The 18,892-nt window shown below is 36.7% G+C and overlaps 1 protein-coding gene across 1 annotated transcript in view; it reads left to right on the forward strand.

The window, feature by feature from the left end:
* The window catches only part of METAP1D (methionyl aminopeptidase type 1D, mitochondrial), a 43,511-nt gene that overhangs the window by 17,636 nt on the left and 6,983 nt on the right, over positions 1 to 18,892 (forward strand). Inside the window, exons 2-6 of the mRNA XM_084209166.1 lie at positions 4,333 to 4,499; positions 7,029 to 7,178; positions 10,524 to 10,672; positions 11,351 to 11,393; positions 15,143 to 15,306. Coding sequence (XP_084065292.1) covers positions 4,333 to 4,499; positions 7,029 to 7,178; positions 10,524 to 10,672; positions 11,351 to 11,393; positions 15,143 to 15,306 — 673 coding nt within the window. The remainder of the gene's footprint in view (positions 1 to 4,332; positions 4,500 to 7,028; positions 7,179 to 10,523; positions 10,673 to 11,350; positions 11,394 to 15,142; positions 15,307 to 18,892) is intronic.

Below are 18,892 nucleotides of genomic sequence, written 5' to 3' on the forward strand. Positions count from 1 at the left end.
GTAAGAAGCTATGTATTCTTACCTAGCTGCATTGGCTGGATTCCACATATTGTTCCCCTTAGTGATTTTTAATACCTCATTTCAAGCTTTAATCCTCAGAAGTTTCAGCAAAATGAGTATTTGCACAAGAAACTAAATTATGCTAGAGTATTAAAATTACCTGACAAGCCAAATTAAAGATCTCTAGTGTTTTACTTCCAAATGAATATATATTAAGAAAATCTCCACAGTCATTCTTTTTTTTCAGTTTAAAAAGAAAGATTAAATCACATAATTTGAGAAGAGTTGTCAGAACAATGCTTTTGATGTTGTTAACTTTATCAAGAGGAAGTTGATTTTATTTCCTAAATAGTTTTGAATGTTAATTCTTGTAACCTTAAATAATTTTGGTACTCTGCTTCTGTTGATACTATGACTAAATTATTTTAAAATATGTTAATTTATTTCTTGTCTCTTTTAAGATGCACCCTTGTATTTATTGTAGCTCAGAACTGTCATGAAGTTTATCCATTGGTAATATTTTGTTAATTGCTTGGAAAATTGAAATCTTTCATTAATAAATACAAAAAAAAAAAGGTTGCTAACAATCACATTTGATGAATCGTGTAAATGAGCAGGGTTTTCCCCAGCTACCCCACACTTCATTCATTGGAAACATAGCTTGATAAATTGCTGTAACTGTTAAACAGGAAGCATTAGAAAAGGGCTTATGTGAGAGTTCATTCTCAACATCTCCCGTTAAAAATACTTCTTGACCAGAGGAAAATCACATTTAAATTACTAAAATCAACTTAATTAAGGGTCATTAATAGAGATACACATAAAAAACTCTCCACTCTAGGAGTGAAATGAGAGCATTTCATTATATAGTGTAACATGCATGAACAGATAACAATTAAAATAGCCCTAGAGTAAAAGGCTAATAAATATAGGGCACACTGTGCTGCAAAATCAGTCACTTAAAAATGCTCCCACCCATCATAATTCTTGAATGCCATATTCAGCTGCTCTGACTGACTCGTTAAAAAGGAAAAGAAATGTAATTTCCACACAAGATAAATACATCTGGTAATTCAGAAGAGCTCACAGTGCATATTTTTGCTGTGAATGCAGAGGCAGGTCTGGAAGGTGTGCTGAGGAATCCGGCGGCTCTGGCTGGATTGCACAGTGGGATTCACTGGCGGCTCCCGGAGCGGGTGGCAGGGATTTTCTGGGCTCGATGCACCCGAGCAGCTCATGGCATTCAGTAACGCTGCTCATAATTCTCTTAGTGCAGCTGATAGTCAATATTCTGTTGCTCATGGCAGGTGACTTTAGCCTTGCTGTTGGGGTATGGAATAAACACCTAAAGAGTCAACTTTGTATCCTGGTTGTGCTGGTCTGCTACCAGCCTGCCCTGCTTCACACACCGTGCTCTCCTGTGGCTGCAGTTTCTGCCAGAAAATGCATAGATGCCATGTGTATGAACTGTCTTACAGTAATTAGTATACACAGAAAGCTTAACAAAAGGATGTGCTTGAACACCAGTGTTGCAGAAGTAAATAAAGGCACTGAGAAAAGCTTTGATGGGTGTAAGGAGTGGGGAGGAGGGAATCTCTCAGCCAGACTTGGAGAATACAGACAGTTGTTCCTGTCTCAGGTGATTGATGATGTTGCTATATCGAATTAGCTGGGAATACAGAGCTTGAAAAATAAAAGGCACTGTGGAGGCATTAGAAGGCCTTCTTAAGGAAGGAAGTGTGTGGATGGAGTCCAGATTTTCATTATAGACCAGTAACTTCATTGTATTTTAATGCCATTTTATTTAATTTTATTTTTACTTTGTAGGAGAATGTTTTCTCTTACAATTTTTTATATTTCAAATAAAGGTTTAGTTGTCCTGTGTTTATAATTCTTGTAATATAATTTAGGAATTGTATTTTAGAATGGTGATACTTATTTGCTTGTCTCATTTCATCTGTTCAAGTAGTAGATAGTTTTGTATGCATCTGGTTTATAATGAGTGGTTAGTAGAATAACAACAGGCTACAGTACCTTATTATCCTGTTATTTTGTGACAACACTTGCAGTGTTTCTTTGGGAGAATAGAGGTAAAAATTTTATTCCGAATAAAAAGGTATCCCTTCTGAATGTGAGCTAGTCAATAGACATGCACCCATGAATATGCTTTAATGTATTTAAGAGTGTCTGTTTGGGGGAGCTTATTGGGAGTAATTGACAAGCACACTTGCACCTTTTCTTCCCAAATTAAATTGTGATACAATTGACAAAGTGGCTGGGGAGCATTCTGGGCATCAAGGAGAGCATTTAAAATACGTGTGCACATATTGATGTCCATGTGGACTTTAGCTAACCACATCATTGAGTTTGGGATTTCAATATATTTGCAGTACCTTTAGCTGTGCTAAAAGCAAGGTACTCCAACGGCACTTTGTAAAAGAGGCACCTTGGCTTACCCTGTTTGAGTGATGGCTACTTCTGATGGCCCAAAAGTTGCTGCAGATTATGAGTCTGCTGTTTACACTCTAGTTACAGTTAATAGGCTGCCACATCAATCCAGCCCTCTGTTAACTGGGCAGCTCCACTTCCTTGGAGACACTTTCTTCTCTTTTGAAGCAGGCAGCTTCCAGTGGGTATTTAGGCTATACTGAGAGCTTGAGGTGAACCTCACCCTTCAGCTTCACTTTGTTATTTGTCAACAAATCAAACAAACAAACAAACCCACCAAGCTAAAAACCCAAACAAAACAAACAAACAAAAACCTCACCACCACCACAAAAAAAAAAAAAAAAAAAAACCAAACCACCAAAAAAAACTAAACCAAAACCAAAACAAACAGACAAAAAAACTCCAGTAAAAATTGGCTTGAGTAAAAGTTTCTTCGCCTAGGTTTTAACTTTTCAGGTATTGGTACCTAAATGTAACCCTGACCAGTGCAAAGAGACAGTCGGAAACATTTCTAATGCAAACCCGATGAAACTATTTCAGTCTGGGTTTGGGGCTCCAAAACAGTGCATAACTTGAATCTTCTGTACGTCATAGAGTAAAAGGGCTGTCTTTGAAAGATTGCACATGTGGAAGGATAATTTCTGCATCTGAACATGATAAATGCATCCAAAGGAAAGGAAGGAAGGTACAATAGAATAAAAAACATGCAAGATGTGAAAGAAACTCCTCTGGAAATAAACATTTTTACATAGTTACAAAATATACAGTGGATTAATTTCTTAATTTCTGTGATATAAAAATATTTCGTTACTTCTGTTTAAACAAAACCTTTTTTTACTGAAGAATAATTATTCATCTGGATTACTTCCCACAAGATTGCTCTGTACACTATGTATTTGTATACATAATGACATTTTTCAGAAGCAGATCAACTGTTATGGTTAACTTATGTTTCAGAAAAAAAACCCTGTTTATATTGTAGAACATTTGAGTAGTGGAAATACACACTGTGTGTAATTGTAATGTAATTGGGCAGTGTCAATAATCCTTTTGAATTTCCTGGTTTTGATGCTAGTATTGTCTTTTGTGGTGCATTATTTTGGTTTTGATGTCTCTGAGAGCCTTTGGGCTTCAATTGCCCTTTCTTTTCCCTTTTTGCCTTTTTTCTTTTTTTTCCTTTTTTCCTTTTTTTGCGGGGGCAAAATTTGTCATTGCCCAACAACTAAGTTTGAGCTATGAAACTTTCCAAATTCCCATGTGAATTAAATGGAAATCTGATTCAAATACTCCAAATTGCACTTTTAATCCCTTCAATTACTTCTGGCCAAGATTAAAAATACCTCCTGAAGTTTCTTCTGTTGCCCCCTGAACAAAATGAACTATTCTTTGTGTCTTGAGCAACAAGACAAAGAGCAACATTACCTTTGTTATGCTCAAATCTGTGACCAATTCTGCAAAAATACAGCTGAAAATATTGTATGAAGTAACTTTAAATCTTCTTCTTTTTGTCTTCTCTTTTCCTGCTATTGTGTCTTATTAACTGCTTTGCCAAGCCTTGGACAGTGCAGCCGTGCAAATTGCTCCAAGCAGAGGCCAGTTAGAGCATCACTCCTGTCTGTTAACTGTGGGGAATTTACCCACATTGCTTTTTAATGCATCAAACCAAAATAGATTTGGTATTTTATAAAGCTTCAAAGTATTGTTTGGGAAGGGTTTTTTTTTCTCGTTTCTTCTCATTCTTTCTGCTCTTTGTTAAACAGTACAAGATTTGAATTACCCTCAGCGACTACATGAGTTCTGTGCTTTGTTTTACATTATGCCCTTCTTTTTGCATACTTTCCATTTTGTTAAAATGTTAATATTTTTTAATTTATTTGTTAACAGGTACTGTGACTGGCTGCCACATAATCTTTTCTTTGTGCAATCATAACTACCTGCACAGGCACTCAAGCAATCATCAGCAAAGATGCTTCTTCTTTCAGGGACAAAGAAATGCTGCTTATAGTGTAGTTTGGCCAGCCGTGGTTTCTCCAGCTCACCAAGTTCCTAAGGTACTGCAATTTCTGTTACCTAATATGTTCTTCAGCCAGTGTAGAGTTTGATTGCAGTCATGATCAAGTGTATTTGTTGTCCAACAGCTGGGGATTGGATCACTGTCCCGTTGCTTGGTCTGGTATTTGAAATAGGAGAGCTGATGTCCAGCTGTCTTCCATGTTAAACACAGTGATGTATTTAGTTATGAGGGAGTTCAATCCTGGGGCTCATTTAGTTATAGTAGAATAAATGTGAGTATTATAATAATCTGTCAACAGTTCTGGGTCCAGATTCTTGTTTGAAGCAACAGTACACTGTCCTGCCAGAAATCAGGAGGAATCATTCATGACCATCTGAGTCCCCTTCTGTATAAATCTCTAACAAGCTAATTATAAAATGCTTATATTTTGCTGATGGTTTTATTATTTGGTTATGTCAGAAAAAGAGCATACAATACCTGCTGGTAGCTGTCCCCTAACCCCGCTGCATGTTTTAAACTTGTCTTTTTTGTGCCTGAGTGTTCATCTTCCTTGCAACATATATTTTCGGGTTTATTTACTTTAAAGCCAAAAGGGACTTTTTGATGCAAATGCAAATTTAACATGTGCTCCACTTCTTGTTTCCTTTTTTTCTGTTTCTTTTTTTCCCCTGTTTAATTACAGCATACAGATTAACTGTTTAGTATCTTTCCTTTTGCCAACAGATACCAAAGTACCCTTTCTAAACAGTGCTTCACAGGATGTGGATTAGTACTTTATACAATTTTGCTTTGCATTTTAATATAGATTTCTTATGCCAAATACAGGGCATCTCCATGGGCCAGATATACTAAAAAGTTGTTAGATAGAAAAACAGATAAGAATGATGGAAGTAGGGCTCTTAGCCCTAAGAGCCTGTGGAAGCTCTGGGTGCAGAGAGAACATGGGGTTACATGCTCTATGTATTTTCTAAAGCACAAAATCATAGAATTTTAAAACTTTATTTTCTGCATTTAGATGCTCCTTTTAGGACAAAGAGGAAGAAATATATTGTCATAATGAAGAGTTGTCTTCCCAGATCAGAGTTCTCAGACATCTAAAAATCAGTCCACATCTATGAACTCTGAAAAGTTGAGGGCAAAGTTTTTACTTTTATTCAGAGTATGGCAGAAATCACATTGAAATAACAGTGTTTTTTAAGGTGTTGGTGTGAAACTGTCCACATGGAGATTTGTATGCACTCTGCTTTGGGCTTCTCCCTTCACAGTTCTTAGAGGTCAGTAGGATCATGTCTCAGTTAATAGGTGAGTGCCCTCCAAGGGGAAAGCGAGGGTGATGCTGTGTGTGGAGTTGCTAGTCTAACAAATGGCATTGTTTTGGTTGGCTTTTTTTTGACTAAGGCCCAAACTACTGCAGTGGGATGTTGTTAGGGTGGTTATGGCATTAATTTTAAAGAAATGGGATCTGAAATTCTGTTGACATAAGTTTGCTGAAGATAATTTCATAGTTTTTATCAGACTAGACATAAAATACCTGTAAAAGTAATAGTAGTCTTCCTATTTAAAGTCCCAATCAAGTTCATCAATTGCCCCACTCTTTGTTACTCCTACACCCTGTTGTTTTGTGGTTGTTTTGTGTACAGCCAAAATGCCTACTTTGTTTTCTGCCTGCCAGCTTGACTGTGTATTTTGTGAAATCAGTGCAAAAATCACCCTGTGGCTAGCATGGCAGAAAATTAGCCTGGCTGTCATGGCCAAAGGGATTCTTCCACAGCCAGTGAATCAGCCCAGGACACTCTGAGAGAAAGTGCATTTCCAACTCTGTGCAAGCCATTACTGTTCTTATTAGCTTTCATGTTTATAAATGTTGTTAAATTGATATGGATCTTTAAAAAATCAGATATTAAATTTCTCCTCTTACAAGGGCTGAGAAGTTCTTGTGTGGAAAAAAATGAGGTTTATTACACTTCCCTTGACAGCAAATTGGGATACCTTTGTGTAATGTTGTAGATGGACAAATTTAGGCACAGCATATGAACTAGATTAATGTGTAAAAGCCTCTAAATTAAAATCAGTTAAATCCTAAGGTTCTTAGTCAAAAAGCAATCTCATGGATTTTTCAACAGGAGTTTTGTTTGAATGAGAAACACAGGATTTGATCAAGTTTAATTTTAAGATTAATTCTGTATGTTTGTCCCATCACTTCCAGTGTTTAGATGCCTTTTGTAGAAAATGCCCCTCTTTGCAAAAGAAAATGAAGAGTTTTAAAGTCTTTCTCTCAGTTTCTTAACTTGAGACTGTCTGTGCTGGAAGTCAGCTGCAGTATCTGGGGTTTCAGCACTGGAAGGCTAACAGACTGTGTAAGTCAGTAGTAACAGGCAATGTTAAGTTCAAAAGGGCAGTGGAAGAAATACTGAGGCAGCCTTGAGGGTTTGCCCTGATGGCTTAGGAAGGTCGATACTACGACAGAAAGGGCAAGCTGCCATGAAGCAGGAGGCAATATCTGAGAAAATGATCCCATTGTCATGCTCAGTTTTCTGATCTTCATTTTCAATCCTTTTTCTCCAAGCACATAAAGAAGCCAGACTATGTGACGACAGGCATTGTACCAGACTGGGGAGACGACATAGAAATTAAGAATGAAGATCAGATTCAAGGGCTTCGTCAAGCTTGTCAGTTGGCCCGTCATATCCTGCTTCTGGCTGGAAAGGGCTTAAAGGTAACAATTACAGAAGTCCCAGAACAGCTTGGGTGTTTTCTATGCTTTCACTTCTTTGGGTTTTTTTCCTACCTTTTTGTTCTTTTAACTTTCCTATTATATGCATCCAGCTTTAAGTTTTATCCTGAAAAAAAAAGGATTTATTAACTTTTTATTCAGTTCATGATATGCCTGTTTAATTATTTCTGTACTTTGGACCTATGTAGTGCATAGTTACTGGCTCAGGTGTAATATCTCTGTGTTTGTCATCTCCCTCTCTTCAGATTGTGTCAAATCATGTGAGTTTCTCCTAAGGCACATGCTACATTTTTTCCTTTCATTTCATGGCCCATCTACCTCATATGTTATGCTTTCCAGCTCTGCATGTGTACAAGCCCACACTTGGTCTGCCTTCTCCATTCCTGTCCATCCTTCAGCCCTCACTGTCCTGTGAGATCCACTGCAACTCATAGAGCTGCCACGGGGAAAAACAGCTGCCAAATTCTACACAATTTTCCAGAGTGCATTGATAGTAAAGCTTCATGATTTCTGAAAATGTTCCTACAATATGCTTTTTAGGATACCTCCCAAGAAAAAATGTAGAGGGAGGAGTCTACTACCAGGTTTTGCAGATGAAGAAATGCCTTTTTAGCCTTGCCTTGGTATTTCACGTAATAGCATATTGGATAAGGTGAAATGGGTTGAGTAGCTATGAGATGCAGAGATAAATGGGGACTGTAGGTCAATGCCATTGACTTAAAAGAGGATTTTTCTTCCAGCTATCATCACTTTTTCACAAAGGTATAGTTCTGGAGCTGGAATAGCAAATAACAAAATTACCTGAAGCTTTAATCTTACATAGCTTTGTGCATGTTTAACTTTTTAATGTTCAATTGTTTTTCAGCTCAATAAAACTTACTCATTTAAAGTTAAAGGCATATACATGTTTCCAAAGGATCAGAGTGCAATGTGGGTTTTGAATGAGAGCAGTTTTTCACAAATACTCCTTGGTTGTTATCATGTGTAAATACACATGTATGCAGTATGGTGTCGCTTATGATGCAGTTCATAACATGTGCCAAATCATACATAACAGCAAAATACTACACATGCATAATGAATGCTTTGTAGCAAAAAGGTGTATAAGGTAATAATTACATAACCAGGACCTGTGTACTAGGGGAGAGCTGATATTTGGAGTTGCAGTGCTAAAACCATGGCCCAGGTCAGTCATGGACTGTTGGTGAGCTCTGTTTTACACAATTAAGTGTTTGTTCAAGACTCCACTGACTGGGATGATGCTCCAAAACCCTCCCTTATTGACAGTAAGCATCTTCTGCTTTCCAGTCTGTTGCTGCATGTGGTCAGTTTATGCCCATCTGTTCTTGTGCCAACACTGCTCTTTAATTTAAACAGCTTCCTGCCTTTCCATGAGTCTTCCCCTTCACACAGGGATAGAGCTGTGCACCAGACTGAGCAAACCAAGCTCTTTTAGGCTAGTCTCATAAGCTAAACTCTACATTCCTATTTTACCTGAAGAGTCCCATCCCTCCACCTGTTCCTGTTATCATGCTGAACCCACCTTTCATACAGTCCTCCAAACTGGCTCTTGCCTGTGCTTTAGCTAGTGGCAGTTAAGATCCCCTGATATAACAAAGGCGTGTTATAGTCCATGGATACAGAGAGATCGAGTTGGAACATGGTTTTAATGTTGCCATTACCACCTGTGGGATTTCAAATTACGATACAGGGCTATATGAGTTTGAGTTACAGATTTGGGAATAAAACCACAGGTTCTATGACATGAAAATATTTCATTCTACACCGTTTAATGAATTGCCCTGTTCCAAGTCAGGGATTAGGGGCACAGCAGGTGCCACCCCTAACCTGCCCAGCTAGCAAAAGTATCTTTAAAAGCAAAGCACATGTTGTTAAAAGCAGAACTTGGCACAGAGTGTAAGCCGTGCAGAGACCAGAGATCTGTCTGCTGAGAATCCAAAAACCACGTCAAATTGCTTGAGCAGAGAAGCAGTAGACAGCAGCCAGTCAGGTACATAGCAGTTCAGTTTGTATCTAAAGATGAAGATGTTTGAGCAGGGGCAGGAGCAACCTGTATTTATCTAGAGCCAACAGCTGCCCTATCCAATCCAGAGAACTGCCAAGGCTGAGGCTGCAAAACAGGGATGATGTGCACTAATCCTAAATCCTGGTCTTGAACCACGTTCATTGCTCCTCACCTGCCCAGCAACATTTCTGTGCTGAGCAAAATTCAGCTGAGTAAACAGACCTGGTTTTATCCTCAGCACAGTACAGTACACAAGTGCACTCTTCTGTATTGGCTGTGCATGGCCACGCAGTATTTCAATATGTAACTGCCTCCTGCACCAAAGCCTACCTGTATTCCACATGTTACTTCAAAATCACAGCCACTGTGACATTTCCTTCAGTGTGCTAAGAATGATGCTTGTATCTGTACAAAGTATGATTTTCAAAGGCTCGGAACTCATTCAAAGCAAAATCAATTTACAGAGGAACCCTCAAAACCCTCAATTAGAGAGGTTTCCCTACCAAATTTCAGCTCTAACCACTCCAGAGACAGTTGATCCAAAAGAAAAGCAAGAATAGTATTATTTTAAGCATGTGCACTTTGCACTCCATGGATACCCAGAAAATGGCTGACTGATTTATGAGAGGGGTTTTTTAATAAGTAAAATCTTGTGGAAAAGATGAATCTAAAAAATATCAAGCATAAAAATTAAGATTTCTAAAAACGATGAGTCAGTACTTGTAAATTCATTATGATCATCCAGGCCATGGCAACTTTAAGTAAAATATCCTTAAAATTTGCATCTAAATATTTCAATGTTTTATAAAATTTAGGAATACCTGGAAAACAATTTCTTAAAATGCTTAAATATATTATGATGAATATACTGGGCAATTACAAGACTTAATATCCTTTCTTTTACAAATAAAAGGGGAAAGTAATGTTGTGTTTTAAGGGACTGAAAGCATTGAAACAAGACATTTCTATAGCAGCTACTGAAACGATGACATGGGAAATTGGTGTCTTTGAGAAAGTAGATATGGAAAAAACGGAAAGGAAGTAGACAGGATTTTAGGTTTTCTAGGAATCTTTGAGTGCTTATTTCTACTGCATGCTTTATTTAAAATCTCTTTTTCAGAGGATTTTTCAGAAAAAAAAAAGCCCATATATCAATAAAGTATATCAGACAGTATAGTCTTGTATCAAAGCAGCATATTTGAAACACCCAATATTTCATTGAAGCTTGGCTGCAATCACATTCAGTAAATATGAGAAACTGTCTTTGCTTTTTTAACAGGATGTTATGTTTGATATTTTAGGTTGGCATGACAACTGAAGAAATAGATTCCATTGTTCATCATGAAATAATCAGACAGAATGCCTATCCATCACCTCTGGGCTATGGAGGTTTTCCAAAATCTGTTTGTACTTCTGTAAACAACGTGGTATGTCATGGTATTCCTGACAGGTATTTCCTCAATAATTTACATTTTACAACTGGAAATTAAAATGTTAAACTGGAATTAATAAATTGTATTTAATATTGAATATACTTCAGCTTAACTAAATGTCGTACTTTAAATGTGTTGTAGATGCAGAACATGTTACCCTGTGATGCTTATAGCTGTTACAGAAATATATGTGAAATACGAAAAAAATATATTATCCTGGTTTTCCAGACACTTAAAGAAAAATACCATATTGCATTTTGAGTTTAGTGTGTGTGAGGGGAAAAAAAACAGTATGGTCTGATTTTTTGTTCATCCAGCAAAATAAGTGTAGGCTAGGGAATAAATATATTTGAATTTATACGGGATTTTTTTTATATTCTCAATACATTCAGCTACTCACAAAGTAAAATATGAACCCTAGTGAGAGAAAAAGAATAAATATAATGGTAGATTTTTCAGGTGTTGATATGTTTTTCTGGTAGTTGTTTCTCATTATTTTATATTCAGCTACACTTGTTCTCTAAATAGTCAGAGCTGAACATTAAAAATGGTTATTCTGTTTGCTTCTGCCTTCCTCCATCACAAAATATCTACCCCTTGATTTTTTATGTATGTGTCATTAGGTGTTTATTCTTATATTCCCTTTGTTGGGAACTGTCTGTCACCATTATTTTTTTTTTCTGTTTATGTTTCAGTCGACCTCTTCAGGATGGAGATATTATCAACATTGATGTCACAGTGAGTAATTCATATAAAAAAATAGTCTTTGATCAACTTTAGAGTCACTAGTAGCAACAGGAAGAATAGTGGATTGGAGATGGGGGATGCACAGATGGATGTGCTGTTTACTTCTGAGCCAAGGCACAAGCAGCTGGTTTCCTTTTTTGTTTTTAACTGTGTGTTTATTCCAGCTAGACTCAGGCCTGACTTGAATTTAGGACTGGAATCAGATGCACTGAGATCAATGTTGGCCTAAGTGAAATGTCAACCCAATCCTGCTATGTGTCATGTTTTTGAGAAGGTGTAATTGTTATTGATCCACTGTGTAGTTAATGCAGAGCACCACAGTACTGGGCAGCAGCTGAAGATAGATATGTATGAGATGAGCTAACATGAAGAAAGCCAGCATTTTTCCTTCACTCTGCCAAGATTGATCTTCCTCTTCCTGCTGATTTTGAGTGGGGCCTGACATTATCTTACTCTGTCATTAGAGGCTGCATTGGCCTGGGTATGTCAGTCTATTTGGACAGCAACTCTTTTGCTAGCAGTGTTCCCTACATTTATTAAAATCCCCGAAGGTAGTGTTGTGTTCCATTTCTGGTGTATAAGCCCTGAACCTTTTGAGCAGAAACAGAAATAGTGTGATATAACTGTGACTTAATATTTCCAGGGAATCATCAATTATAGCTATTTAAGTAAACATAGGCTGGGTTTTCCTAGGAGCAAGAAAGCACAGGAACTGGAAACCTAATTCTCATTTCATTTATGAAAAAAAAAAATTGTGTCTTGCAGAAGTTTTTTTTCTTTTTGCTGTGCGTGTTTATATTTTTCTGAAGTGCTGTTTATTTCTAGTATGAACACAGATTTTTTTTTAATCCCTCCATTATTTTGCAATAATATGTCACATACAAGGGAGTAGAATCTCCTAAAAACAAGGGTTTTAGAGCATTAAAGAATCTATTAGTAACTTGATACTATGTTCATACTGGCAGAGTGAAGAAATCTTCAGCAGACCTACCTCTGAGCATGAGATTCAAGCTTTCTAAAATATTTTTTCTATTAAAATTAGGGTCAACGACCTTTTTCCCATTATATACTCACATGTGATCCAGAACTGGATTTGGTTTGGCTTGGGGTTTTGATCTTTTTTAAATTCTTTCCCATCTCCATACTTGCTAATCATAGAATTCTGACTATCAGGTTTACACAGTGCAATCTAGCATTTTTAAACTTTATTTTTGGCCTTAATTTTAACTTTGGTGAACTGGTGTCACTTTGCTGAGTTTATTAAACTAAATCAGTTTGCAACAACTGAGTATTTAAATCTCATGTCTTTGTACCTCCTTAAGGTTCATTTTACTTCTTGTTCAGTCTGTCAGGATAATAATGATACCTTAGATTTAAAAAAAGTATAGACTCATACCACAGATACTTTTCATGATAAACTAAATGAAATATTTAAAATAGTGTGTATATCTTGTCCACTCTGCTTTACAAATGTCTGACTAAATGTTACTGGCCTTTTTGCAGACATATATTTATCTGCTTTTAATTTAGTCTCATAAAAGAAAATAAATCTTGACATTTCTGTGAATGTAAAGATTCCTGCAAGGATGGGAAATGCTGACTATCTTTGTAAGATTTTTTTTTATCATTTAAAACTGAACTGTGCTCTGTGTGATAATTGCTTAGTTCAAAACAGCTGAGGAAAAAATACTACTTCTCAGCATTATTAACTGATCTCAGCTTATTTTTAATGAGCAAAGCTAGGATGTTTCACAGCTGGACAGAATAAAAATCAAAGTCAATATTGCACAACAAATTGTTTATAATTGTGTACAGGTTCTATAAAGTAATTAAATAATACTCAGGATGTTAAGTGTAAATACCTAGCACTATGTACAGATTATCTGAACAAAAAAATCCATTTTAGCACAATTAAGATGGTAGCATTTCATAGATGAAATACAAATTTTATAGGCTTGAAACATGTGGACTTGAAAATGTGTTTTAGGATAGAGACAATAGTGTTATCCATTACTGGATCCTCAGCATAGTGCAATTTTCAGCCTATTGTTACCAGGTTAATGTTTCTTACAACTTGGTTCTTTCACTGAATTTAAGGAAATAGTATGTTGCATTTGCTGTGGTTGTAGTTTATTAACATCAGAAATATGTAATTGCAGCTGATGGGCTGCAGTAAATATTATTATTGGTTTGTTGTTGGGTTTTGTTGTTGTTGTTGTTGTTTGTGGGTTTGGTTTTTTTTAACTCTCCTATGTTTTAAATCTGTGTTTGCTTTTCAAGGATGACGATGCTTAATGTTGGGGGTTTGTGTGTTTTCCTTGCTAGAGCTAAAAACAAACTAGTTTAGTCTAAATATGAACTATGTGCTTTAAAACCTGCCCAATGAGCATTAAATAAAAAAATAAAAAATTATTTTGTGGCAGTCTGAACTGGCAGAGGAAGGTGTAGAGCAGAGGATTGCAGCTGCTTTTTGCCAGAGCAGTGGCAACACAGTTAGGCCCTTGCTGACACTCACCTTTCCTTAAAATACCCCTTGCTCCTAATGCCTGCATTTTCTTTATATCTCAGCTTGAAGACAAACCTGGCCTTGAGATAAACTGTCTGTAGCATGGGGTTTTGGGGGTTATGGGTTTTTTTTTTAGTTTGGAATCAACCAAAAAGAATGTGAGTCTGTCTTTCACAAATGGCTTGCCAGTGGCAAAAGTTCAGTGGTTCGAGCTCGGTGAGTAATTAGTTGTAGAAGGATAGTTGCCCACTGTTTGGGGGAGAAAAAACGTTTTAGAAGATCAAAACTGTGCACCATTATAATTTGTCTTTTTGTAGGGAAATATGGCTTGGTCTTACAATTATGGGCCTGCCTGTCATGTGCAGAGCTGCAAACCCCATTTTAATGGTGTGTTGCAGAGCTCCATAGTGTATAGCCAGGATTTCTTGTGATCAACTGAGAATTTCAGGAGGTATAACATTTAAAACCTATGAATTTTCAAAAAGAAAAGAAAAAAACATTATATAATTAATTCAACAATATGTTCCATTTTCAGAACATGAAATATTTCAGTGTCACAGCAGTAGACATTCTCTCAAAATTCATCTCTGGAAATCAGAAGTAAAATCCAATGTTAATGCCATATTGTAGCTTAAAAATGAGATTAAAGAAAACCTGCAACAGCTGACAGTGGATTTGGTCCTGGGGGTCACTCTGGCTGTTGGTAGCAGGGCATGGCTCTCACCTCAGAGCTCCAACGGGGGCTGCTGCCTGCAGATGTTCACCTCCCTGCCAGCCACCAACAGGTTCCCCCAGGCCCTGCCCCTCTGGGGAGCAAGCAGGTCCCTGGCTGCAGGGGCAGAGGCCAGCATGGGTGGGACCCAACAGCCCCCACGGCCCACCTCAGCCCATCCACGGCCCCCAGCCATCTTCTCACAAGCAACCCAGTTATCCTCATGTCCTGTGGCTGAGCAGTGTCACTGCCTGGTGCACTGCTGGGCACTGATGCACAGCTTCTGCTTTTCTTGAATTTTTAATTGGCAACACTGGCAACCCTTAGGCACCTTGCAGTCTTTCAAGCTTTTTTTTTTTTCCTCTGCAATGTTTTGCTTTTCCAGTCTTGCAAATACAACTTACCTGTCTATCTGTTGCAATATATAGCTTGTTCCTAGAAAGAATAGATTTAATTAAGACAGTGATTTTTTTTCTGGATGCAAAATGAGAAAATGTCTTTTGCATTTCTGTATATGTTTAGGTGTATTACAATGGCTACCATGGTGACACTTCTGAAACCTTTTTGGTGGGCAATGTGGATAAATCTGGTGAAAAGTTAGTGGAGGTTGCCAGGAAATGTAGAGATGAAGCAATTGCAGCTTGCAGACCAGGGGCTCCCTTCTCTGTAATTGGAAACACAATCAGGTAAGCCTTATATTGACAAGTAAAAGGAGGGCTGGCAAATGGGACAAAGGTTATTGGTGGTTTGGTATAAAGCTGATGACATGTTTTATGATTCAAAACCATCATTTCAGTCTGATATCAGTATGTGAACTGCCAAGCTATAATGTTGTTCCTTGGATAAGAGGTATTTTTTTTAAGTGAATTACACTAGGGTCAGCAAAGATAACTGTAGAAAAAGACAAAGATATTCATAAAGTAGATTTAAATTAACAGATGTAATTTGCAGTGGGCTTTTGTTTATTTTTTATTTGTGTGTGACACTACACCACATCTGTCTAACGGTGTAAGACAGTTAGAAACCATTGTTTTCATTGAATGTTACAAAGGAATTAGTCAACATAAATAAGCTCTTTGTTTAAAAACTACGAAAATATTTAACTCGGGAGCTTCTGATCTTACAAAGAGCAGTGCCTGCTAACGTCATAGGGAAAAAAGAGCTGACATTCAGAGATTTTTTCCCTATTTTGCATCTCTTCTAGCCTTCACATAAATGCAGTCATGACTCTTCTGCTGATGGTTTTAAATAAAAATGCGTCTTCGTTTTTTGAAGGTACCTATGGATTATTTTAAAATGTTTGCCAAAAGAAAGAAATAGACATATATCATATACATTTCATTAAGCAATACTTCTTCGGACTGCTAATGGTCCCAACAAGCTATTGAATTCATTCTGATTACTTAAAAGCTGCAAGGCTTAGTCACCTTGAAAGGATGCTGCCTTTTTTTTCCTTTGTAAATCTTCAAATACTTTAAGAAAAAAAGAGAACGGCAAAATATCAGTTAGATGTATTTATAGCTTTAAAAATATTGTAACAGAGTCTGAATCAAACTTTAGTAAAACCTCTTTGGGTTATATCTGAGAAGCTTTTATTGAAGACTTTGTATAAAATTGTGTTTTTGACAGTTTTAAATTATAGGCTAACTAGCCTGGAGAAAAAGGATAGTGTCTTTCTGTTCTTTCATAGGAAATGTTGAATCAGACCCCTACTGGGAAAAGAAATTTAATGCATATCTCACTATCTTACTGTCCATGAATATAATAGAAGTGAATTCAAAATGTAGTTTTATTTTTGCAAATGGGATGAGTCGATAGATGCACCTCATATTTTTGAACACCTAGGGTTCAACAAATTTACTGGTGGTGCTCTTGCATTTTAACAAAATTTATTCTTGAGTAGAAGGGGGCACAGAACACTGGATTCTTATTCAAGCATTCTATCGAGCTCTGCATTCATGGCTGTGTCTAAAGGGCATGTCAGCCTTTGATTCTCTCTGAGAGGTAATTATCCTTTTCCTGTCACGGAACAACAAATGATAGCTAACTACAGAGGCACATTTGCAGTAGTCACATTCATCAACTGCAGAAAAAAAATTCAATTTAATTGTGCAACACAGCTGCACATAGGCTTTTTGAGCATTTCTGTTGTTCTCCCTGTCTTGCTATTCCTCCCTCCAGATCTATTTTTTAAACTTTTTTTTCTGGTTATTTTTTCCCCCTTTTTTGTCTCTTCTTCCATTTTTACTCTCTGTACTTTCTTGTTAAAGTAATTTTCTTTTGTGGCTCTCATTCTTTTTTCCCCATTGAAGGCTATGAATGTAGAAAATTATCACAATTACTCATATAATTGAGCCTCTTTGTAGCAAGTGCAACTCCAGTAGCCTTTCTCCATCATGAAAATGGTTTCATTATAGGGTTTTTCATATTCTCTGACACCATCTACACAGAGGAACAGGCGTGCAGATGAGATGTACTAGGAACAGGGTAGATCAGTAAGGTCACAGTAGGAATAATTAGCTCTGCTATGGAAAGAGCATCTAGGCCTTTTACTGCTACATAAATGTACTGTCCATGGCTTTTAGTCACAAAAAAACTTACTAACAAATGGAGCTCCCGCCTACTACTTTGAAAAAAAGATTTGTATCAACACTACAATTTTCCATCATTAAGACTAATAACACAGAGCCTAGTATACATCAAGGGGAATAAAAAGAAAAATCTCACATTCAAGTGGCGGCTGGGTGCTGACCTTTGTTCCCTTTTTTTGTGTTCAACTTAACTCTTTACAAAAAAGAGCCACACGCCACACCAACACGCAGGTGAACTCCAGCTAGTGCTAGCAAAGCATGGCATTCAGTTGGAAAATCTGATAAATCTCCATGCAGGATAATGCATTTCATTACAGATTCACTACATTAATTCTAGCTGTTTTTTGAAAAAAAAAAAAAAAAAAAAGGAAGAAGAAGAAAAAAGAAGAAAAATAACAGAGTTGAATGTGACATTGGATTTTTGCTGTGTTGTTCCAGAGGTCAGTTTCCTTGCAAAATGTAAATATATAGTCAGTGTCCCCTTTGCAAAGCAGATTAATTGAAGCTAGTAGCTATTCAAAACTGCATATGAAATAGCAGGTCATTAACTTTATTTCTCAAGATTTTATCATGTTGACTATTTAAATCTGCTGATTTATTTAGAACTACTTTAACACTCCCTCTGCTGAAAGCTCAGCTTGGCTTGGTGAAGCTGTGAGTTTTAGGTTATTTGTCATTTGACATTTGCTTACAGACAGACATATAATACATATATATACATATAAAAATCTCAAGTTTCACAAGAGTTAGATATTATAAATGCCTGAGAACAAGCACCTACAAGCTGAAAACATTTAGGTCCATCAGAATGGAAACGTGTCTAGGTTTCTTTCATCAGTTTTTCTGTAAAGGTGCTCCAGTCATATCCAGAATGCATCTTATGCACAAATAATGAGAATATTTCCTTTCTACAGTAGGTTTCAGAATAATTATATCTTGGAGTAAGTTTGCAGTCAATATTCCAGCATAGTCTTTGTCATGGAAGCTCAATAGCTGACACTGAGTATTTCCATGATAGCAGTTCATTCTTCCATCGGCTACAAGTTGCAAATAAAAAGATTGCTTGGATTCATGAGTTACTTTGCTTAGAAAAATTTGGGTCTTTGCTAACCTCTTTCTACTGGAAGGCATATCAAAACTATTGGTCGGTTCCAGTGTAAATGGGGTTGGTCTCTATGGTCCATTTCTTCTACCATTTCTGACATTTTCAGACAAAAATGTATCTCGTTTGAAATCTGCTTTTCAGACGGTGAGTCTAAGTGCATGAAAGTGTTATGAGTGTAGAGAGCTAAAGAACTTAAAAGTGATGTCGTTAAATAAACCAAATTTCAACTCCTACAAAAAATAATAGTGATGAAAGTATTAATAGATGGTTTAAAATGTTTAACTAGTAAGTATGTGTTTTGATATTAATTTAGAACAATATAAAGCAGATTTTAAAAAAATCTGTTTCTATCAGATTATGCACATTTAAACAATAAGTGGCTCAGGCAAAATAAGTCATTTTAATGTCATCTGTGATAGATTTTCCTTGACAGCTACTGTAAATTACAATTACACTGCTTCTCTCTGCACTTGAAAGTAAGCATTGCAATAAATTATCTTTTATTTCAATCCATCATGTCTGCTTTCAGAAACAGAGAACCTCAAATAAAAGTTCAGCACTATTGTAAGAAAAATA

The sequence above is a fragment of the Fringilla coelebs genome (genome assembly GCF_963513975.1).
Source record: "Fringilla coelebs genome assembly, chromosome: 7".
Lineage (NCBI taxonomy): Eukaryota > Metazoa > Chordata > Aves > Passeriformes > Fringillidae > Fringilla > Fringilla coelebs.